Source organism: Macrotis lagotis, chromosome X, assembly GCF_037893015.1.
Source record: "Macrotis lagotis isolate mMagLag1 chromosome X, bilby.v1.9.chrom.fasta, whole genome shotgun sequence".
NCBI classification, from domain to species: Eukaryota; Metazoa; Chordata; class Mammalia; order Peramelemorphia; family Peramelidae; genus Macrotis; species Macrotis lagotis.
The window spans coordinates 536,673,714-536,698,754 of record NC_133666.1 but is presented as its reverse complement, the minus strand read 5'-3'; the positions used below and the strand labels follow the sequence as shown (position 1 = coordinate 536,698,754).

General features: G+C 34.3%; 1 protein-coding gene across 5 annotated transcripts in view; it reads left to right on the top strand.

Moving 5' to 3' along the window:
• The window catches only part of MYLK4 (myosin light chain kinase family member 4), a 144,349-nt gene that overhangs the window by 49,831 nt on the left and 69,477 nt on the right, over window positions 1–25,041 (top strand). Inside the window, exon 1 of one of the 5 annotated variants that reach the window (XM_074199545.1) lies at window positions 3,168–9,570. The exons of the other annotated variants lie outside the window; for them this stretch is intronic. Within the exon in view, the coding sequence (XP_074055646.1) occupies window positions 9,430–9,570 (141 nt within the window). The 5' untranslated portion in view covers window positions 3,168–9,429. Of the gene's footprint in view, window positions 1–3,167; window positions 9,571–25,041 lie in introns of those variants that run through there. 5 annotated transcript variants of the gene reach the window in all.

Below are 25,041 nucleotides of genomic sequence, written 5' to 3'. Positions count from 1 at the left end.
TTCAGTTTCCATGGAAAGATATAGGAGACTAGGGAAAAAGCCTTGGCTTATGGTCAGAGTTCTCTTTAAAGTAAACTTCAGTTGGCAGTGGAAAATTTTCAGGTTTTTAAAGTTAGTTACTATACCACCTGTGGGTTAAAAGCTAACCTCTGGTTTTGTAGTTTTCTACATGATCAAACAAATTTAACCATATCCCTGTGGAGAAAGTTTGTCTTTTTATATGGAGAATTTCTTAATCCCCTGCTTTTTCACACTTTGGTGTCTGGCACAGTCTCTTACCTCAATTTGAATTTTAAAAAAAGGAGTAATATTGATAGAAAATTACAATTTCTGGATGAAGTTCCCAGGAAAGGAAAATAAGGAAACCACAGATTTCTGTTCCCCAGTCCCTTGGCATCCCGCACTCCCATCATGCCATTGGAGAAAGAGACTAACTAATAAAGAAATGTTGAAGATTTTAAAGACGGTAGTTCAAAAATAGTAGGAGTATCTTGTAGTCTAACTGAACAATTAAGATTTCTTAATCCTTGACCTGATCATGATCCCTACTACAAAAGATGTATAAAATCTTAAGACAATTAGTGACCCTTTTGTGTCATTGTGACAAATAAAAATGAAGCAAGAATAAGTCCATGATTCCACTGTGTGTTTCACAGGAAATTCCTGCAAGAGCCATCAAAAGAGAATCCTGCTTTGGTCCGTTAAGGTGAAAAGCAGGACCAGCCATAGGGTAAAGAAGGAGCAAAATCCTTGGGCCCCTGGCTCTGATAGGTTCAAGGAAACAAGAGACACCTAGGGGAGCCTTCATTCTTGTACTAAAAATGGTAACGGGCAGTTATCCCAAGTTTTAGTTTGAGGCAGTAGAAGGAAGAGAATGGTTCTTGAGAGTCCTACAACTCCAAATTATGAGCCTGTCAACTCCACTATTTATGAGGCAGCCATTGGGAGGAATAGAATTCAGACAGTCACAGTTTTCAATAAAATTATCATATGTCAATTACCATATTGACCCATTTCTATTCAGCCAGTAGCTTAGAAGTGAAGAGCCTATTCCTCCATTTATACTATAGACACTGGCATTTCACTATATGATCTCTCCTGAATCAATAAATCAGAATAGAACAAGGGGAAATTATGGTAAGGGGAATTTAGGTTGGGAAAAAAAAAGATGTTGCTGACCAGAACTGGTTGTGGGAGGGAATTAATTTTTATGATACCTGGTAGGTAGAATCATTTCACCTAAATATTTATGTAGAGATTATGTATCTTTTAAAATTTATTGATGCTTTGGTTTTTATACCTGTTAATTCTGAATGTTACAATACTCCTATGTTGCTTCACCTTACATCCCCAGAATTAAACCCATTTTTATAATAAAGGGGAAAAAGTTATGCAAAACAATTGATTCAATGGCTATATCTGACAAATGTGTGCAATACGTTGCCCTTATAGTCCCCTGTTTCTCTTTTGGGACAAGAGCTGTATGTTTCATTATTTTCTGGGACTACTTCTAGTTTTTCAGTTATTCAGAGATTGGCTTTCTTTTTGTAATCTTTTAATTTGTATTTTTAGATTAATTATATATGGTCTTTTGTTTCCGCTTAAAGCATTCTACAACAGTTCTACTAAACCTTTCCATATTTCTCTGAAATCTTCATATTCATAATTTCTTGCTGCATTCCATTGCATTCATATAATTTATTATGTTTATCCATTCCCCAATGGTACCTCATAGTTTCTAATTCTTTACTACCAAAAAAGTTCTGCTATGATTATTTGAATATGTATTAGAATCTCTGATCTCCTTGAGTTATATACTTAGTATTGGGATTGCTGGGTCAAAGAATACAAGTAGGTTATCATTAGTTTTGTAAATGCAAAATTGGCATGCAAGACAGTTGGAGCACAGTGCTGATTTTTCCAAAACACCTCTCTCCTTCTTGTGTCTGCCATCCCTGTCTCAACCTCACTGCTTCAACCAACTTCCACTGTTCTGGTTTTTGGTCACCTTTACAAGTTTGAAGGAAATAAAGTAAAATCTCTGAGTTGTTGCATTTTGTATCTTTTTATTATCAGTGACATATGGTATGTTTTCTTATGGCTATTGATTAGTATACAGTTTTTTTTGAAAATTGCTTATTCATATTTTTAAACCCATTTATTGAGGAATAGCTTTTATATATTTTTATATTATATACGTATATATCTTTTAAACTTTTTTTGTCAATTCCTTACATATCTTGGATATCAAACTTTTATCAGTAATATTTAATGCAAAGGTTTTTCCCTCTCAAGTTGCAGTGTCTCTTCTCATTCTAAATTTATTTTGTTCATGAAAAAGCTTTTTTTTTGTTTTAAGTAATAAAATTGTTCATTTTAATTTTTAAATGAATGCCTCTATTGATTTTTTGTGGTTGTTGTAGAGCATCTTTCTCCTGTCCATTATTTGTGGAAAGAGATGCTTCTCATCTCTATTTTTTAATATGACTTTATTTAGGTCACATGTCAATTTTAAATTTTTGTCTTACGCACTGTAAGATAATGATCTGAAGTTAATTTTTGCCTGACTGATCTTCAGTTTTTTCCTAGCAATTTGCATCAAATGGAGAATCCTTCCTTGGGTAATTTTTCTTTTAGTTATTACCATATACTGCATGACTCTTTTGTATTGCTTTAATTCTTGCTTATTCTGTTCTATTGATCAACTTTTATATGTTTTAAGCACTGTCAAATTGGTTTGATAATTACTACTTTATAATACAGTTTGAGTTCTGATGTGCCATCTCCTATAATTCTTATTTTTTCTTATTATTTCTTTTGAGTCATGATTTTTTATTCTTCTAGATTGTTTTCAATATTTTTTTGTCTTGCTCTATATAGCTTCCCTTTGGTATTTTTGAATATTATAGGATAAAATTTATAATTTAAGTACCACTACTACTACTACTACTACTACTACTACTATTTTATTATATTGGCATGACCCAACCATATGCGGTGAATACTTCATCTATTGTTTTTTCCTTATTTCTATAGTGTATTGTAGTAGCACTAATATATAACTTTATGTGCCTTTGTAGATTAAATCTCAAATATTTCATAAAATATGTAGTTATATTGAATGGAATTATTATCATTTCTTCTTTATTGTGCTAGTCCTTCATTGGAATACTGAACAATTTTGTGAATTTATTTTGTATCCTGACTAAAGTTATTAAATATTCTCATTATTTTAATAATTAATTCTTTGAGATGACAATACACACACACACATAATCTCCCCCTTAAAACATCTCTATGATTACATAGTTTAGGTAAACTCTAATGATCTCTGAAAGGCCTATAATTCTAAGTTTATGATTTTATTTTGTTCACAAAAAAGCACTGCACTGCTCAGAAGTAGTATTCATATTTAGGGGAAATTTTTTTCTTATACTACATTGAAGTACAGAATATTTTCTGAAAATGAATAAAATACTTTCTGTAGATAAAGGGTTTTTGACCTTTAGATTTGGGATCATTCATGAACTTGGATCAGAACAAAAACTGCATCTTTAACTCAATATAATTAGTATTCTATTTATTTTATTCTTTTAAAAACATTATTCTGAAAATGGTTCAAAAAATTGACAAAGAGGTCCTTTATACACTAACACACACACACACACACAAACACAAAGTACTCCTGCTTTTTAGATATTTTCTGTGAAGAAATGAATTTTTTTAATTCAAATCTTTCGCAACAATTAATACAGGGCATGGGAATTCATTGTATAAGGACCTATGATTTTAATTTACCTGATGCTTAGATGGGGTAATTATCTATGATTGCAAAACCTAGTGTTATTGTTGGGATATGAACATCTTGAACTGTTCTAGGATTCCTGTCCTCTCCATTGCATGCAGTTCCTAATAAATGTTTGCTGATGGAATAATGATAATAATGTACAGTTCTGTAGTGTTTTCAGGTTTACATAGTCCTGCAAAACAGCAAATGCTATTATATTATACATGAGTGTAGGAAGTACATGTGCTAAGATACAGATTTCAGTGATGACGAAACCAGACCTGAGAGAAGTGAAGAAATTTTCCATGATTGATTGAAAGGCTATTAAGTCCCAGATCTGGTCTTTGAACTTGAATTTGAATGTCCTAGAATATCTTATAAAGAAGCACAGGTTGCAAATTTTAGCCCATTTAAATTTTGACACTTTTTACCCACTGGCCTCAGTTTTTCTGGAGGCTTATAAATGTGTTCTGTTATGTAGATGTGAAGCAGAGTAACTAGGGCGTCCGTGTGTCCCATTCAACTTGTTTAAGTGTTTGAGTTAGGAGATGTCAGTAATAAATTTCTTACTCTTATCCTCTCCCTGACTGTGAGGAATGAGAACATGTGACAGGAGCACATTGCTTTTTCCTTTTGCATGGGAGCCAGGAGATGAAGGTCAATGGGGGTCTTTACTTTCCTAGTGAATAAATGCCAGAGGAGCCAGCAGAGACTGGCAGTGAGTGATGAGAGTCATTCCAGCAGTTCAGATGTCACCAGGTATGTAGACAGAACTAAGTTAATGTCTCCATCTTTTGCTTTGACTAAAGAAATAAATTCTTAAAATATGACCCTTTTCTTCCAGGATTAAAAAAATAAAACTATAAATGCTTTTCACAGAAATTTTGCAGTTTATAGTGCTTTCTTCTTTGATATTTTTTCCCCTGGGAAGAGATTAGGACTGTTAATCATAGCATCAATCATCAACCACTGTCAAAAAGAGACTTGTTTGGAATTTAATGTGAATCTGAGGCTTTCCTGGGACACACCAGCTTTACTGGGGAGGTGGGATAAGAAGGGAAATTTGGGGAGAGGGAGCAAGGAGTCTTAAAAAGGATGATTGAATATGAAAAATCCTTCTTATAAATAAAATAACACCAGATTCATAATGAAATTTAAAATCAAAATTCCAGACTATATCACCTTTTTTTTCTGTTTTTCAGTTCTTATCCTTAATCACCTACTTCTAACTTTTCTCTCATTTCTTTTTCCTTCTCTCAACTTCTAATTTTTAACTTCCCTTTTCTTTTACATTGCTTCGTCTTTTGCTATTTCTGCTTCATTTATCAAATTATAGACTTAGAGATAGGAGGAATCTTAGAAGTCCTAAACACAGTTCCCTTATTTTAGAGACCCAGGAAACTAAGGTTCAGAGAAGAAAATTATTTGCCATATAAGATCCATTGCCCTACACTCTTTCCTTTACTTTTTTTTTAAAGTTTTTGCAAGGCAGTGGGGTTAAGTGACTTGCCCAAGGTCACAGAGCCAAATAATTATTAAGTATCTGAGGTCGGATTTGAACTCGGGTCTTTCTGACCTCAGGGGTTGATGCTCTATCCACTGTGCCACTAGCTGCCACTTCATTTCATTTTCTTACAGAATTTTCCTTTATTCTATTAAAACTTTATCTCTTCTATCATATCTTAAAAAATGTTTACAGATACTAATGGTCTATTAGAGAAGTTCCCTGTAATTTTAAGTTTTCAGTAGGCAATTATGCTATATAGATAGTGAGAGTGAGTATACATAGAGTTTATTGCTGAAATTAAATAAAACATATTAAAATTGACTTGATCTATTTTGGTGATATGTCACAAGGTAACCAGTCATCATGATAAAGCATTCACATAAACTATTGTGATTGGTATGGTATTTATATAGTCAAACCATCCTTAAAATTTAAATTCTCTTTTTAACTATTATTTGATGTTCATATAAAATCATTTTTTTTCTCATAACACATGCCTGGGTCCCCCCCAAACATTATAACAGATTTAAACCACATTGTAGATATGAGACAGCCATCATTTGAACCCATAGCTCAATAGTCTTCATTAATATATTTCTTTTACAAGATCAGGTTAGTTCAAAATAATTTACTTTTAACAATCTATAAATCAGGTGATAAGATAGATTCTTTCCCACCCTCCTCCCTAATAATACCCTCTTTGAAAAGTTATCATACCCTAATCAAGGGAAAGGCACACTCTTCAGAGAATATACATGTCCAGAAAATATAGATAGAAACATGTGAAAGATCATATGGATACATGTGTGGCCAGTGCACATGTGCAGTGAAGATAATTCATACCCTTGATTCTGTAGAGCCATTGATATCTTCTGATGATATTATTATACTCATTTCTGTCATTCTCTATTGGACATAGTATTTCATATAGTCTTAGGGAGACTAGATTGCTCTCTGTTACCATATACTGGCATGTTTTAGCTGACTACTCTAATGCTTTTATTTTTTTTTTTAAACATTTACAAGGGGCGACTTGGTGGCACAGTGGATAGAGCACTGACCCTGGGTCAGGAGTACCTGAGTTCAAATCCGGCCTCAGACACTTAATAATTACCTAGCTGTGTGGCCCTGGGAAAGCCACTTAACCCCATTGACTTGCAAAAAAAAAAACCCTAAAAAAAAGAATTTACACAGAAATATTGACTTCAGAAGGGTTAAATGTGGTGTCTCATAACACTTGGCCATGTATGGTCAAGTGTTATGGGACATCACACCAAACCAGACAGCTGACAAAAGCCTACAGAATATTCCAGGTTAAAATTTAGTTTAATTTTTTGACTACTCCTAATCACAATTCTGGGGTAGGGATGAAAGTTAGGACAAAGGTATACAAAGAGAATGGATTCTGAATTCCTAATACTTGAGAGTTTTGGTGGAAGATGTAATGATGTAATTTGGAGTCAGGAAGATCTAAATTCAAATCTGGCAACAATTACCTACCTTGGATAATTCACTTAATCCCTGCCCAGCTCCATTTCCCCATATTTAAAATAAAAAAATAGAAACACATTTCCTATGGTTTTTGTGAGATTGAAAGCACTTTGTTAACCTTAAAATACGATATAAATGCTAGTGATGATGATGATGATGTCTAAATCTAGGCAGCAGAGCAATGAGATAGAAATTTAAGTTACAGGGAACTTGTCCACTAGACCATTGGTAGCTGTAAATACCTTTTAAGAAATGATAGAAAAGATGAATTTTTTTTTTAGTTTTTTTGCAAGGCAAATGGGGTTAAGTGGCTTGCCTAAGACCACACAGCTAGGTAATTATTAAGTGTCTGAGACTGGATTTGAATCCAGGTACTCCTGACTCCAAGGCCGGTGCTCTATCCACTACGCCATCTAGCTGCCCCGAAAAGATGAAGTTTTAAAGAGATAGAATAAAGGAAAATTCTATAAGAAAGTGAAAGAAAATGATGTAGGGCAATGGATCTTGTATGGCATATATCTTGAATGGCATACATCTGGGTTATGAAGGACTTCCAAGACCCTTGCCTTCTCTAACTAAAATTTGATAAGTGAAATCAAATACCACTATGAGGTGTAGCTTTTTCATCACTTTTTTGGGGGGGACAGTATCCTGATCCCTAACCATTGTCAGACCTGCGTTCTCCTCAAGGTAATGATGTCTGGAGGAGAGGCCTTACACTGTACAGTGCTATTTCTTGTACTGCTTAGGAGCCAGCAGTGGCAGAACTCCAAAGTCACATCATTTTCTCATTTTGTACCTGGTAAGAGACTTGCTTGACCTTTCACAGGAAATAAAGCCAATAAATCAAGGTTTGATTTGTAGCTTTTGTTGCTTTGCAAGATGTAAATACTCATCTTGTAAATCCTCATCCTGAAAATTTAACCATCAGCTTCTGAACTTGCTTCCAATTCCAAAATTCTTTGGTATGATAGATTTATTAGGGAACCTGAGTTCACATTCCAGCTTAGTTTAATTTACTATCTGCACAAGCTTTAGTCATTCATTTCTTCCTTTCCTTATTTTTTGATGTGGTTGGACTGGATCATTTGCTATAGGGGAAAGTGCTTTGACTTAGGAAATCTATGAATCCTAGGTTAAAATCCCAAGTTCAGTACTTACTATTGATGTGACTTTGGACAAATTATTTAATTTTTTTGTTGTTTTTACAAGGCAATGGGATTAAGAAACTTGTCCAAGGTCACATAGCTATAAAGTGTCTGAGACCAAATTTGAACTCAGGTCCTCCTGACTCCAGGGTGAGTGCTCTATCCACAGCACCAACTAGCTACCCCATTTAAACTTTATATATAAAGTGAGAGGGTAGAATTAGGAGGGCTCAGAGATCTCTACAAGCTCTGAATCTATATATCATATATCTTTTATCTCTAACTCTGTTTTTTAGTAATAAATACATTTTAAGATTCAACTATTCACAAGTGACTGGCTCTCATTTTATTAGAATTTAAAAAGCAAAACAATCCTGTAAGGATGAATGATTCTTTATGACATGCTTAGAGGCTTTTAAAAATTTTACAATGTTTCATTAAATCACTGTGTAAGGATATATATAAAGGGTTATCCTAGGAAAAAAATTCCATTTGAGTCACAGATAAAAGACATCCTGTGCAGGGATGACTTTTTGGAGGTTGGAGATGTTATATTACCCCAAACCTGAACTGTACCCCCCTTCAAAATATCCTTCACATTTACTAGCTTCAAATCCTATCATGTCCAAGGCAGTGGAATGTGGGGCAGCTGTGGGCTAGGAACACATGCAGTGTTGACAGAGGAGCCAAACACAAAAATGACAGGACTTTTCAACTCCCTAGAACAAGGACATAAAGGACTGACAAGATCCTTAATGGAAAGGAAGGGTGGAGTAGGATGCAGTGGGAGAGAGATATTGCTCAGGACTCCTGAATTAATTTAATAATCAGAAATTGAGAGCCAAGTAGTTAGTGAATTTGACTGAGAGATAGCATTTACTGGGCGTTCATGATATACCATTTAAAAGTTTATGAGTATAGTTTAACTTCCAAAATAACTTTGCTAACAGTGAAAGTTTTTTTTTGTTTTTTAGTTCATTTGTCTGACCTCCAATTTCTTTCATGTTACTCAGAGGGAATGTATGTGTGTGTGTGTGTGTGTGTGTGTATGGGGACGGTGGCGGGGAAAGGGCAAGGAGTCCTGGCAGCTGACCAGTCTTCTGAAGAGTCAGTCACTAATTACGATTGGTGCTAATAGTCCTTGAACGAGTGACAAGTGCATTCATGGGAGTGTAAATTATCTTCAGCGTCTCTGCTCTCTGTTTCTGCACCTGTTTCAATGCTATCACAGACTGCCATATTTTTCCTTTTAAAGGTGTAGAACGTTTATGGATTGGTGTCAGTGGAAATATCCATTCCAGGACCAGGCTATGTGTCCTTTGCAAGGAGGCAACATTTACTATGCAGGGTAGGGCAGGTTGGTGCTTGGGAAATACATCTTGCTAAAATCAGGGTAGAGGGAAAAAAAAGCTCCTAAGTGATTTATAGTTTTGATTTAGATTTTGTAATATATATTTATATAGATTATAACTGATTTATAGAGTGGTTCAAACAGAATGGATTTGTCATTTAAAGGAAAAGAAATTTGGATTGTAGGTAGCTTATGCTTTTTAAGTTCTTCATTCCTCTGGCACATATTTCGGTCTGTGCTAACTCGGGAAAGAAGCAGACACTCTCCAGATCTTGAAGATGCAAAGGTAGAAATGTTTTTAACTAAGGTAGATTAGTCACACGCCAGTTTTAATACTTCTAACACCAGCAGGGTTGCTCACTCGGTAAGATGGGATGCATGCCCCAAGATATATCTGTGTCTGACATTATAGGAGACCGATGTGGTGTGGAAAAGTTGTTGGCCTGGGACAAGGAAAGCTGTGGCTTCTAGTCCCTACTCTGATATTTTCTACCTGCATGCTGAACAACTTCAGTTTGCTAAGTTATATAAAATGGAGGTAAAAGTAGTTGAACTATATATGCCATAGGAAGGTGAAATGGGAGGTAATCATATTTGCATGACATATCTCAGAGGGTATTTCTCAGGAAAATAATATTTAAATCTGAATTATTATCACTTGAGGAAATGCTGGGGGTGTTAATGGTAGCAATGCAGTACATTGTCAGCTTCCTGGGGAAACCACCAGACTCTTCATTGATTTTATTAGATTAATCATATAAATAATTACATTATTTGTCAGAGCTTTAAAAATATAAATATTTCCTTATCCTGTTACTTGTTATTCATGGCTTTAAAGAACAATGTTTTCCACCCCTTTCATACACTGACTAAATAAAGATCTAGCGGAAATAGTTTTTTAAACACTAGTGATGTCTTCTGATAAAGACAAGTAGAGCCTTCTAAACAAGTTTCCTTTGGCTCTCTGCCTATTAACTAACACAGAAGAAAATCTAAGGAAATGGTAAGGAGGAGTCAGAAAGAACAGAAAGAATATAGTCCCTCAGGGTTTCTGTATTTTTTTTAAAAGAAGCTAATGTTCTTAGGTAAAACTATCCTTAGATCAGTTCTTAACTTGGGTCAATGAATAAATTTTAGGGATTCTGTGAACCTAGATAGGAAAAAAAGTATAGTTTTATATTCACTAAACTTTAACTGAAATTTAGCATTTTCTTCAGTTATGAATATAAACAAGGATTCATCTAAGAAGAGTTTCATGGGCTTCATCAAACTGCCAAAGAGGTTCCATGACCCACAAAAATTAAGAACCCCCTGTTCTTAATATCCCCCCTTCTTGCTTCAAAGATCTTGTGTGAATGGTTTAAGTTCAGGTAGTTTTAATAGTCTTTTTTAATCTTGCAATATCACCAAATAATGATGATATGGTCATTTTTGCATTCACAATAACTTTTCTGAGAATGAAGTCATGCATTTGAAAGTGTCTAAGCATTAAAAAAAAGTTTTATGAAAATAGCCCTCAAAGGCAGCTCATGTCAAAGTAATTAAAATAGCCAGAGAATAGATGATGAAACACCCCTTTTCACCAAGGACAGGTAGGGGACTACTGGGTCAGAATCTTATATGTACCAGATTAATCAGTTTTATTTTATGATGATGGTGGATATACATGACAGAAGCATGAAGAAAATTTGATAAATGAAACTTTTAAAAAAGTTATAAGACCACTTGAAGTTGTATTTTCTCAAGTCTTCACAATAACCTATATGTCCTTTCAGTATCATAGATTGTAAAACTGAAATCTAAATAATAGTTGTGTAGCCTTCATATGATTATCATTATCAACAAATATTATTTAGCAAGTATCTTTGAAATGACTCTTTAATCAGTTTCTACTACATATCTGGGGTATATGGGGGGCTTGTTGAGATCTTTTTAGGGCTGCTCATCTTCCTTTGATATCCACCTTCACCCAATTCTCATCTGTGGCTCCAAGAAATTGTACCATGCACAGTGGTCAAACTGATAAACCATCTAAGCAGATGGGCTGAATCAAGTTGAGGGTAGCCAATGAACCTCAAACCCATCAGTGAATTAGGGGGGATGTCTACCCCAAGCATCTGAAGGATTCTCTTGATTCAATGGGCAGATGAGAACAATTTGTTTCAACTGTTACAAAAGTGACCAAAGCAAACACTGGAGTGCTGAGAGTTTGGTCAAGGTCATCCATGCATCCTGGAACATCACTAGTCATCTTGACTTTTATCTTACCATTGGACTTTGATGACTCAGGTAGAGAGAATGAGATTAATGACTTGTGAAACTGTGCTTCAGTTAAATCCAACATACTTGTGAGTCATGAAGAATGAACAAGAGCATCATACATACTCTTCCTTTTTCCATCACCAGTATGAATTTAATTCTTTGATTAAAATATCTTCTTTAGAAATCTATACAAACTTAACTGTTTCAGATATTCCTGAGATTTTTAATCTAGCAACAAGAGAATCATTTCTTTGTGTGATGATGAGGTTAGTCTTTATTGGTTCAGAAAATAAAGGGCCTAAAATATTTTCTAGGATTCTGAGTTAATGTTTCTCAGTGCAAAAATCTTTATAGTCTGAAATGAAGTATAAAATATGTGTGCACATGTAGGATGTGAAGGTTTATAGGGGTTATCTAGATGGATAGCTATATCTCTCAGACATCTTGAATTAGTATGTTCAAATTCCTACTCCTTGTCCTAGGGAGATTACAATTTCCATCCTTGAAGGGAGTAGTAGGATGGTCTTGGTTGAATGCTTATCTTTCTCTCCCTTATCTCCAAGAGAAATATTGGGCTGAATCTGTATCTATTTGCACCTTTAAATAATGTTAATCTAGGGTAATAATTTGGGGGGGGAGTTTTTAAAATAAAAGGCATTTCCCCGATCGCTGTTAAGGGGAAGGATGATACTTAGCTTACTCTTTCCCACCAAATATTTATCCCCCAAAAGATGTTTACAAATAGCAAATAGCTTGGAAATCTATTTGGGAAAAAGCAAATAAAAATCAGGATAAGTGCAGCAATTAAAATGCACTAGCAAATACATAAGAGTGAATGATCTCTAGGTGGGACTAAGATATGATTTTGGTTTAGCCAAAATAGAGGCTCTGATCTCAAAGGAAAACTCTGTCTCCTAAGTTTCTCAGGAGGCAAGTTGGAATTCAGGGACATATTGAGGAGCTCAGGTCCCCTGCATGTCTGTAACTTCCAATACCTTTCAGTTTCCATTTATCTTTCCCAAAAGGTCTCAGGCACCAGCTATGCTCCTCATCTGGGGTGCAGTATCATACTCAGCCTGTCTCCGACAATCATATCTCCTTTGACATGCACAGCACAGCAGGATTGTTCTTCCTTCACCTAACTTGAGTCGAAGCCAGGAGGGCACAAAAACAATAGATTAACATGCTGTTTTAGATTTCTGGAGAAATTCTAGTTGGGCCAATAAGTATTTTAAAAGTGCCTACTCTTTGCTAAGTTCTGGGGAAAAGGCAAAAAGACAGTTCCTGTTCTTGTAAAACTCACAATCTAATATTTACATGCCAAATTTGCTATTTGGAGTGATACAAGAGAGGAAAAAAATAGATATTATGTATTTACATACATGTTGTTTTACACTCTGAAAATCAATCTTAAATATACATGTTAAAGTTAGCATTTTTAAATTGAAAAATGGTAAACATGCTTCAGAAGCCAAATTCCTATTCCACATATTCTTATTGTATATAAATTACATATTACATAATTATTTGTTATATAATAATATATTAATATATAATTAGCATATGTGTTAATAATATATTCCAAATATATTATCAACACAAACATATGTGAGGCCAAATTGTTTCTATTAAACATATCCATCAGAATACAATGATAAAGGTAAAATTCAGAATTTCAATTTGAAATGTGAACTTGAGGAAGTTAAGGTGCAATTACAAAAAGCAAGTTTGTGAAAGGGACACTGAGGGCAATCTTAGAAGTTGAACTTGGGCCACTTTGGCTGATGGGTCATATACCCCTGCAGCCAGACAAATGTCTTGATCATTGAGCCCTGTGGTCCTCCTGTGTACACATATGAGAACTTTATATGTCAGCTACTGGAGTTCAACAGGAAAATGCCAGAAAATGAAAGAACAGTTTAAAAATAGGCAATGTATTTATCGTGAAATATTTCCACCAACCTTGTCTTCTCTTTGTGTGGTGCATGTGTTAGTTGACAGCTTCTGCTGAATGTTCCACTAGTCACCACTAGTCAGTTGTTTGTAATTAGGATTTCAGGCTCAGGTTTCTTTCCTATTTATTCCCCATACCAAAAGCAGTGAAAGAATTTCATCCTTGTACTGGGAATTCTCATGTTTCAAAGTTAAATTCAATCTAACGAACACTTACTACACATCTGTTGTCTGTGGGAAAATACTGTGCTGAACAATGTACATTTACTAAATACTTCCCATGGACAAATCATCGTGACTGGCAATATAGAGAGTTTAGATAAGAGGCCCCTATCTTCATGAAACTCTAAAATGGGGGGATATAAAACTTGCAGGTAGCTCTGTTCAGTACCAAGACCACTGGATGTAGAATCAGAGGATCCTGACTCAAATTCAGCTCCAATACATACTACCCAAATGACCTTGTGCAAGTCACGTTAACTTTTCTCAGTCTCATTTTCCTTTTATCTATAAAATAATGGGATTGATTTAGATGAGATATCTAAATATCTCATTGAGTTGAGATATAAGGCCTAAATCTACAATAAAATGATTGATGAACTATAATAATAATTTTTAAAAATGCATGGTGGATACACAAGACAGTTGAGAACCAAAAACTATGGGAGATCCAAGAGGAGATGGGGGAGAGATCAATATTGATTGGGAGGATGAGCATGAGAAGGGGTGAAAAGAAAGGAGGGAACAAGTGGAGGGAAAGTGATCAGGAAGTCTGGTATTGAAACAGTATATTTGTTCCCATTCATGTTTAAATATCTCCTCGATTCCAAATTTACCTATAGAATAAAGTTTCATTCTACAAATTAAATTGTAAAGAGAATTTTTTCATTTAAAGAAAATACAAAAGCTGTCTAAAAGCTTAGGTTTATGAATATCTTTTTGGGGTAGATGTTTTGCCTTTTTCCATAAATGATAAATCTTCCAGAAAACTTTTTTTTTCCTACAATTTCCTGTTAGACCCAATAATGTGAAAAGGAATATGTGTAGACAATTATTTCCTTTGGATGTTCAGGGTGATAGTTCCACAAATACACCTGGGAGATGATACAGGTTCAATAAAAGTAACTTTCAAGGGTTGAATTTCCTGTCAAGGACTGGGAAGAATAAAAGCAATATATTCACTATAGAACAAGATTTTAATTTCAGGAAACATCTTTTTTTTAAGCATTTTTTCTGTATTCAAATTTTTCATGTTCTTTCCCCTTTTACTACTTTTACTTTCAATCCAATTCATAATATTTAGCTACTATATGTATATATACACAGTATTTATCCAGGCAGCCTATTCATTAAACTCAATGCAGTGCCATATCTGGTTGGTTCCATGACTTGGAATCTATTCCTTTGCCATAGAGCTTGGCTGCTCCCTTTTTAGTGTATGTCCTCACCATAATGGCATACCTTGTGTCACCATGACAATATTTAATAGGTACTCAAGGTCTCCAATCAGACCATTATTTGGAGCCTGGAGACCTGACACCTTATGAAAAATGTAGTTACTAATCAAATAAATTTAGCGATTCCTCAAAGCACAATTGGAAAATATAGACTTGCCTTGATTCATTCCTATTACATAATAATAATAATAATAATAATAATAATGAAAAATGCTTCAGTTGAGACTGTATTTTTAAAAATATACTGATTTTGATTCCAAGAGGAATATGAAGGGAATGAATGATTTTTTTTTTGGATGGGAGGGAAGGATGGAACACTGACACCTGTGAAACATATAAAATATCTCCTAGCCCTGTGTAAAGCCTCCATAAGCAGTAGCAGTGTTGCAGTATTGGAAAAGGAATAAAAATATTCTCAGAATAACATAGTTCTTAGTCTATACTTGGCTAACAACTAACAACTGATACTCCTTAAATGTTGAATTTTTGTTTCCTAATTCTAAGTTTGACACTCACTCTTGGAGAAATGGAACCACATACAATGTTGAACATTGAATAAATCCTCTATAGAGGAAAAGAGAGACCAGAGGGCACTTGATTGTAAAGGAATTTCAATCTACAGCCAAGGAGCAATATCCATTTTGATTAAGTCATGAATTACTGGAAGTTCTAAATCAAAAATGCAAATCAAAAAGTCTGGGTTCTGAGACTTGCTCCTCTATACAGAAGTAAAATTGTCATTGAGTTTGTACTTAATCCATCTTTATATACTGGAAGGCTAGAAGAACCCAGAGAAAGAAATGAAAAGTGCCAGAATAAACCCTCAGCTTCATGTAATCAAAATAATCTATTTTATTTTTTTTGATTGCCTCTTTCCCTTGGTTAGTTGAGAACTCTCCATTGATCAGAGCAGAGAAAGGTCTAGAAGATTCTAGGCCGAGATCATAATATAATCTAATTATTAGTTTCTGCTATTGAAGCATAAAAGTCATTATTTCATGAATTTGTTAATCAGATTCTAATTATAAATGATTGGAAGTTTAGGCTAGAAAAGATCAAAAGTAACTTCCCTTTTATGTATTTATTTGTATTTTCTATGGGGCCAGTCTAGGAACTGAGAATTTATAAGGTACTTAAAAAACTTGAAGTATAAAAGAAAGATGAATTCAGGAATTTATTTAATTGATCAGGTTCAAAGGTTAAATATTAGTTTTTAAGAAATCTTAAGAAAGATTTCATATTTATATACATCACAGGTATTTCCTTGGAAAGTGTTGAACTGAGTTTAATTCTTTGGCTAAAAAAACAAGATTTGTGAATTCAAAATATACTTGTAAAAGGTAAACAGTTTTTACATATTAATGATTCCTAATACTCATTTACAAAAATATGGTCTAGAAGTAAACTAATAAGTCATTTCTTTTGAAAGTGTGAGTAGTACTGAGTCATTTCAGACCTCAACCTGATATAGAAATATGCAAATATTGCTTGCTGGAGCTCCCCTTCAGCCTGGCTGCTTGGAGTTAAGTGATTTAGAAACTATCAGTATGAGGATGGCAAGTAAACAGGCTTCTCAGTCTTTATAAGATGTTGCTAGATCTGTTCTTTCCCAATGACCATGTAAGACCTGTCATGAAAATATAGATATGCATTTGTATCCTTAGACTTATTTTTGCTTTTACACCAAATTCTTTTTTTCAAAAATTAATGTGAGGGTATTATCTTTAATAGGGGAAGTTAGTTGGCGTAATGGAGAGAGTATAGGATCTGGAGTCAGTAAGATATCTTCCTAAGTTTAAACTGGCCTCAGATACTTCCTAGCTGTGTGACCTTGGGCAAGTCACTTAACCCTGTTTGCCTCAGTTTCATCATCTGCAAAATGAACTGGAGAAGGAAATGTCAAACTTCTCTAGTATTTTTGCCAAGAAAATATCAAATGGGATCTCAAAAAATCAGACACTATTGGAAAACTGTTCAGTTCCTATTTCATGACTAATCAATACAATACAAATTGATTTTAGGGTACCTGAGTGGTAGAGTGGATAGACTCTGTTATGCTTGGAGCCAGTAAGACTCATTCCTGAATTCAAATCTGACCTCACACACTTACTGGTTGGGTGACCAGGGGCAAGTCACTTAACCCTGTTTGCTTTGGTTCCTCATGTGAAATGTGTTAGAGAAGAAATAGCAAATGAGTCTGCCAAGAAAGACTCAAGGTGGGGGGAAGAGTGGTGACAGGGCAGCTAGGTGACACAGTGAATAGAGCAATAGTAGTCAGGAGAACTTGAGTTCAAATTGGTTTCAGACACTTAATAATTACCTAGCTGTGTGACCTTGGGCAAGCCACTTAACCCCATTGCCTTGCAAAAACCTAAAAAAAAAAAGCAACACAGAAAGATTCAAACGTGCTCATGAAGTGTTGAACACCACTTAAAAATGACTGAACACTTAGACTATTGCCCATTAGAATCTCATTTTATTTTATTTTTCAAGGCACAAGCTTGTACAAGATCATATTTTGAGAAGGTTTTAAAAGATATTTAGAAAAAAATGCAAGAAACGTATAAGGAGCAATATTCTTTCTTTTATTGGGTATATGTGAGTCTGTGGTATCAGTGAATCTAGGATTTTACCAATGTGGACACCTACTGGACAAGCAGGTAGCATATCCTTCACATGTTATCAGTTTGTGCATTTCTTCTTTGTGTTCTACCAAACATCCTCAATTCCATGCAATCAAAATCATCTTTTCTATCTTTTATTATTGTCTCTATCCCTTGTTGGTTTGACAATTCTCCTTTGGTCATGTCAATAAGAGGTAATTGATTTGCTTCTTTTCCAACTTCTTTTATTTATTATATTTTTATGATATGGCCTTTCCATAATCCTTCTGGTAGTGAAAACTGCTTGAGGACAGTAGACTATTTTAATTTTGAACCCCCATAGTTCCTGCCACCTAATTTTGAAACCCCATAGTTCCTGACAAAGACTCTACCAGCAAGAGAGATTAGGTACCTTTTACTTATTCTTTTAGCATTTAAGGATTACTAGGATACTAAATTCAGACTGTCTATTATTCATCTTAATTTATGGAATTAATTGTTTGAGAAATATCTATCACTTGGAAAAATTTTGAAAATAGGTAGTTCTATTTTCTTGGTGAAATGCATTTAAAAACTGATCAATTTTCCTTGATTGCATTTTATTCCTTGTTTTATATATTAATATGTATATACATATCTTGCCTGCCTGTATTTGTGAATGTGTATATGTAGGGGTATGTATATATGTATACTACATTATACACATATATTTACATGTATAAATATATGGATATATGTATATTACTCTTTCTACTTGTTTGTAGTACAATATGGTGGTGGTGGTGGTGGTGGTGGTGGTGGTGTGTGTGTGTGTGTGTGTGTGTGTCTGTGTATCTGTGTGTCTGTGTGTCTGTGTATGTATGTATATCTCCAGGTCATCAGGTGCTGGAGTGGAGAATTGGAGTCATCCCCATAGGGTAAAAAATAATGAACATTTAGCTTCTTTCCAATCAATCTTACAGTTCCTATTTGCCTTCATGATTATCTATGACTACATTATAGCAAGGTATTATAATGACCTCTAGTGGTAATAAAATGAACTGAAAAGTTAATTATGACCATATTGGTTATTGAAATACACACAAGGACCTTATTTCACAATTTCCCTAGATAAAGGAAACCTCAAATGAGAAATGAGAAATAGGGATGAATGATTTCCCTCCTGAATATAATAGGAACCCACAACATAATTTCTGAATGCATTATTTTTTCATTCAAAGCTAAATAATGCCCTTTAGGGTTTTATTGTTGCCTAGTTATTTTAGTTGTATCTGATGCTTTGTGACCCCAATTGGAGTTTTCTTGGCAGAGATACTACAACAGTTTGTCATTTTCTTCTCCATCTCATTTTACAGATGAGGAAACTGAGGCAACAGGGTTTAGTGACTTGCCCAGGGTAACTCAGCTAGTAAATGTCTGAGTTCAGATTTGAATGCAGCTCTTCCTGACTCCAGGATCAGTGTCCTATTCACTATGTCACCTACCTTCCCCTCTCTTTAGGATTATCATGATTTATTATGTATAATTGTTATTTAGTAATCTGAGTAAATCTTAAATATCTGTGCGATTGCCTCAATAGGGAGTGAAAGAATAAATTTTAAGTGATTACTAAATGCTAGCACTAAGTTCTTCACAAATATCACATTAGTCCCTTACAACAACTCTGTGGAATGGGAATTATTATTCTTATTTCACTATTGAGGAAGCTGAAGCAGACAGAGTCCCAGTGACTCCAACTGGATTTGAACTCGTTTTCTTGATTTCTAGTGCCAGCTAACTATGACAATCCAGAACAAACAAGTGTATCCTTTGATTTGGAGGTAATATAATTTGGTGTCATTGTCTCAGCTTTATCTTCCCCAAAGTATTTTTACTTAATGATGACCAAATAGATTTTCATTCAATTAAAGAAGATTATTTCAATACTTCCATGAATCTCTGACCTCTTCCATATGAGTATTCCCTCAATAAAGGTAGATCACAATCCATCCATGCTTTCTAAATTTGATTCTTGACCATTTAATATTAAAAGAAGTTTAAGGGGCAGCTAGGTGGTACGATGGATAGAGCACCAGCCTTGGGATCAGGAGGACTTGAGTTCTTATTCGGTCTCAGAAACTTAATACTTGCTTGGCTGTGTGACCTTGGGTAAGTCACTTAACTCCATTGCCTTACGAAAAAAAGTTTAAGAAAATTATTTTATGAACATTATAAATAAATCTTTTCACATTCTGAAATAACTGGATGATGGAGGAAATGTCCCAAGTTCTGATTATGTTAGAGGCAAATGGGAAGGAGCCAGTGGATAGAGATAAAAGATGAGCGAATTACTGATGGAACAGTCCTGAAAGAGGTGGGAAGGAAAAGGATCAAGGGATACTTTTGTAGCTGCTACAGCTAGTGCCAATAGTGGATAGAGTACTGGGACTGAAATGAGGAAGACCTGAATTCAAATATAACTTCTATTTATTAGTTGAGTGAATCTATCTCTACCTTGATTTGCCTCAGTTTCTTTAGCTGAAAAATGGGAATAATAATAATTACAGTACCTGTGTAAAGATCCAATGGGATGATATTTGTAAAAAGTATATACACACTAAGGGAGAAGAATAAATGTTTATTCTCTTCCTCCCCTTCTCCTGTAGATCAGAGGGAAGGAGGAGAAATGGGTAATGAAGCTGAGAAATGTTTATGAAAAGAGAGGGAATGCACATCAAATGGATTAGAATATCAATCTTCTTGAGAAAATAGGAGGTTGGTCCATCTGCTATAAGAAAAAAGGTATAATTGGTAGAGGGTCAGAAATAAAGAATTGGAGCAGATGTTTTGGAGAATGAAGGTGGGGTTGATAAAGAAAGCTAGAGTAGGATTGCTAAGAAACAACAAGGTCCTGGCTGAAGTCATGTTCCAAAAATTTCTAGTGGATGAAGTCAGCTCAATCTAGGCATTTTGGTATTTTGGAGAAACTCTGGAAGACCCCAGGTGGCCTTCTTGTCCTTGAAAGAATAGTGGGATTTTGGGCATAGATTCTGGTAACAGGAGAAGCAGCCAAATGGGAGGCCTTCAGATAGTCTTTTGAGTAATTTCTGTCTATGTTTCACCGTATATCCTATAATTTTTCAAATGTGCCAGAGACTTTTCTCTTGTTCTTTAATATTTTGTGGCTAACAGTGTAGCCTGTCAATTCAGTTCAATTTAGTTCAATTCAATTCAATTTAGTTCAATTCAATACAACAAACATTTGCTAAATCACTAAGAAACAACATAGAATAGAGAGACAAGCTTGGAGTCAGGAAGATCCTACCTCAGAGGCTTATTTATTATTAGCTTTACTGTCTGAAACTGGGCAAATCACTTAATCCCTCTAGGACTCAGATTCTGCATATAGAAAATGAGAAAGTTGGATTTAATGATTACAAAGATATCTTCTAGTTTTAAATTTATGGTTTTATAATAGAAATACAATGGGATATATAAATACAAAGACTTTTCAAGAGGGATAAAGTGCTAAAATGGTGTTTCTGAGGTCAGGAGGATCTGAGTTCAAATGAGACCTCAGACACTTATTAGCTATGTGACCCTGGGCAAATCACTTAACTTCTGTTTGACTCAGTTTCCTCAAGTATAAATTGAGGATAATATTAGCAACTATCTTGTTGTGAAAGTCAAATGAGATATTTGTAAAGTACTTATCACAGTATCTACATAGTAGATGCTTAATAAATAGTTGTTCTATTTCCATTTATTCCCTAATTACTCCAGGAATCTGAAAAGGCTTCATGTTGGACATGTCATCTGAGTTATGCTTTGGAGGAAGCAAGGGACAGATTCTATGATGAGAACAGAGTATAATTCCCTGCAAAGTCAAGAAAGGGGAGGAGGCATAATGTTATGCATGAGGAACATCTAGCAGACACTAAAGTATAATTAAAAGGGAGTAATGTGAAATAATATGAGAAAAGTAAATAGGTACCAAGTTGCATTGTGTAAGATCTTTTATTTTGTCCTAGAAACGATAGGGAGCTATTGAAGATTTTCAATTGGGATATGATGTGGACAGATCAGTTGTTTAGCTATCAGCTTGATAACTTTTGGGGGGAACAATTGGAAAGGGACTTTTGTTAAATGATTGGCTAACTTTCTTTACTAATGATATTTTAGATGAAAAATTATCACAAGAATATTCATGCAGTAGTTTTGCCAAATATAATTTAGCAGTAGGTGACTGTATGACTCTTATTTCAATAATTTGGTATAAAATATGTAAGTTTTAAAATTAACAAGTTGCACTAGGGCAGGAAATATAGGAGAATTGATAATCTTCAGATGGACTTTCTAGTTTGACTAAAAAAATTACATAAAGAAAACATATCAGATAGCATGGCCATGCACTCAAGAAGTATTGAGTCAATTTGGACAGCTCCCCATAGGCTTGTGCATCTTCCAACTTTCTGTCATTTATGTACATTAGTTATTGCCCACAAACTTTGCATGTAATTTATATTTTCAGGACACATAATGGAAAGAGAATGCTTACAATGCTTGTTTCAAGCATGCAAATAAAAAGGAAGGCCAAACTTCAACATAAAAGAATATTCGGAAGTGTCCCTTTCATATTTTTCCAAGGTAACACAATTAAGTTATAATTGACACATTTTTGTTTCTGTCTTGAGAGGTGAGATAATCTGACTATACTTAATTTTTTTTTCATTTTAAGGCCAAAGTAGTATAACATAAACTGAAGAAAAATGGGTAGAATTCTACATATACCTCAAAGCAGAGATATCAAGCACATGAGCTCTCTGTGGCTTACCATACCCATAGTGCTGCCAGAATAAGTTTAAAATGTAGCCCCTATCTGATTTTAAAATATGGATGTATTAATAAAAAAGAAATATTTAACATTTGTAGTCTTCTAAGGCAATATATGTCCCTCAGGGATCTTTAGGGTTAGTGGTTCCCATTTCTATTTGAGTTTGCCATCATTGTTTTAAAGTATAAGAACTATTAAAATGTGACATATAGTTAACCAGAATTTTTTATTAATTGTTACTTCTGCTCAATTGTGGTTTAATGGTATCTGACTTTCATAATGATTGCATCAAAAACCCTGAAGCAATGTCTGAATTTTCCAAGAAAGTTTATGTTCAAAATAATTTCAGTGCTATGTGTATTATATTATGATCTATTTCTTTGACAATTGGCTGTACATGTGTGGGTGAAATGCTGACTGAGAAAGGGGCATAGTGGAAAGAATTTGGAGTCAGAGTTTCTGAGTTCAAATCCTTTTTTACTTTCGCCAACATCAGAAGTGTCAAATAGGCCCCCTACTGGCAGCATTGCTGCACATAACCATCCTGAATGTGACTCCAGTCAGATTAAAATGTTATTGGGAAAAAATTTAACAAAATAAATAAAAATACAGAAAATTTAATATTAACATTTAGCTTTATAAGTCAATAAGCAGCCCCTGGGATCTTTATGTGTGGGTTAGTGGCCCTTTTTCTATATGAGTTTAACACCACTTGCCTATAGGACTTTGAATACATCATTTTACCTCTGAGGAACTGTTCTTCAGTTCCTCATCAAGAAACTAAGGAAATTGTATTAAACGACCACTCTTGTCTTTTTAAGGTCTAGGTCTACTGAACTAGAACCGTTTTTATATGGCATAGCTATCAATCAAGAGTTCTATTAGCCAGAGAGTTTACATTAGAAACAAATGTTGAAAAATTTGAAAGCAACTGATGCTAATTTAGTTGATAATATAAAACTTGATCCATGTACTTAGGAGATTAAATGTTCATTTTGTCTCTTCCTATAAGTGCATTATACATTTGTCCCAGAGTTGTTTAGATTATTCCTTGGGAACTTTTCTTTGCCTTCTCCTGAACATTAAAGGCATATTTTCCATGATAAAATAAACATGCCTATTAATAGTTGTTTCCATTAGATTTCCCAGGCAGACAAAATTCAGAACTTGTACCATAGCCAGTTTGATAAGCCAAAGTGACCAATCTTGAGTTGTGTAAGAAGTGGCAGGAAGGTACCCACTGTACTCCTGTTACACTTAGACTGGTAATCTCCGTGGGGCAATGCAGACATCATGTTCTTTGCCTATTTAAGAGATAATGGACTGGTGAAGAGATGTTGATAGAGATCTTGCATCACAGAAATTCCCTAGTCTAAAAGGGTCAGCAAAGCAGCAAATTATTTCGGGAAAGGTCTAATCTGAGACTCGCAAAGTTGTTGAACCCCCTGATTTCTTGTGCCTTTCTACCTCCTGGCAAACAGACATATATCTTCTGGAAATAACTCTGGTATTATCTACTATGGATTTGTTAACAGAAATATGAATAATGAAATGGGTTGAGTACATTTGAGTTCCTGTTCCTAGATTATACTCTTATTGGTCTTACTATGCACTTAAAGACAAATACATAGAATAATGGAAGCCATGCTCTACTTGAGAGCTGGGTTCTGGCCCTACCATAACTATTAGTTTTCTTTGTAATCCTGAATGAAATTTTAATTTCACTGGGTTTCAGTTTTGGGTAAAATAGGATGGGCAGGGGATGCTTGATTACGTGATCTCTAATTTCCTTCCCAACTCTGAATTTTTTGCTTTCTTTAAAAAAATGCAACTTTTAGAATAAACCCTAAAAATAAATTTGATAACTTTCCTTTTGAGTCTTTTTTTTTCTTTTGGAAATTACCTACTTAAATTACAGATTAAATTAAATTACAGAGCTAAAATAATATAAATCTGAACTGTGTTACTTTGCTAGCATAATATTATCCTCTGTTTATGCCTATCTTCTATATTTTAAATAATAATTAATTGTCAAAATACCTTGTAGTGAAGTTTAGATTTAGCAAATTTCAAAATAAAATTTTCCTATTCACCTGCTGTATTTACCTCATCCCAATCTCCAACCTGGAGGTATTCTACCTCTAGCAGTTATCTTAATTAACTATTATTTAAGAACATTCCAATAACATTTCCCTTGACTTATATTTCCTATATCATAAATTATTAATGATGATGATGATAGTCAACTTTTAAATAGTACTTTTGTTTATAAAACATTTAATAAATATTACCTCATTTGTACCCCACATTAACCCTCTAAGGCAGATAGTCCAGGTGTTATTAGTATTATTATACATGAAGAAACAGACTCAGAGATATTAAATGATTTGATTTACCCATGGTCACACAGATCATGAATGTCAGAGATAGGATTTGAACTCTGATCACTTCTAACATCAAGGTCAATGTATTTTTCTCTTCACTATTGGGCTTGTGTAATGATAATAATAGCTTGCATTTATATAGCACTTTAAAGTTTAGAAAGTGGAAAATATACATCATCTCATTTAACCTTCATAATAATTGGCTATTATTATCAATTAATAAAGGGATTCTATTTGTGGCAAAGGGAATTTTATGACATTCACTTCCATAGCAATTAAAAGAAA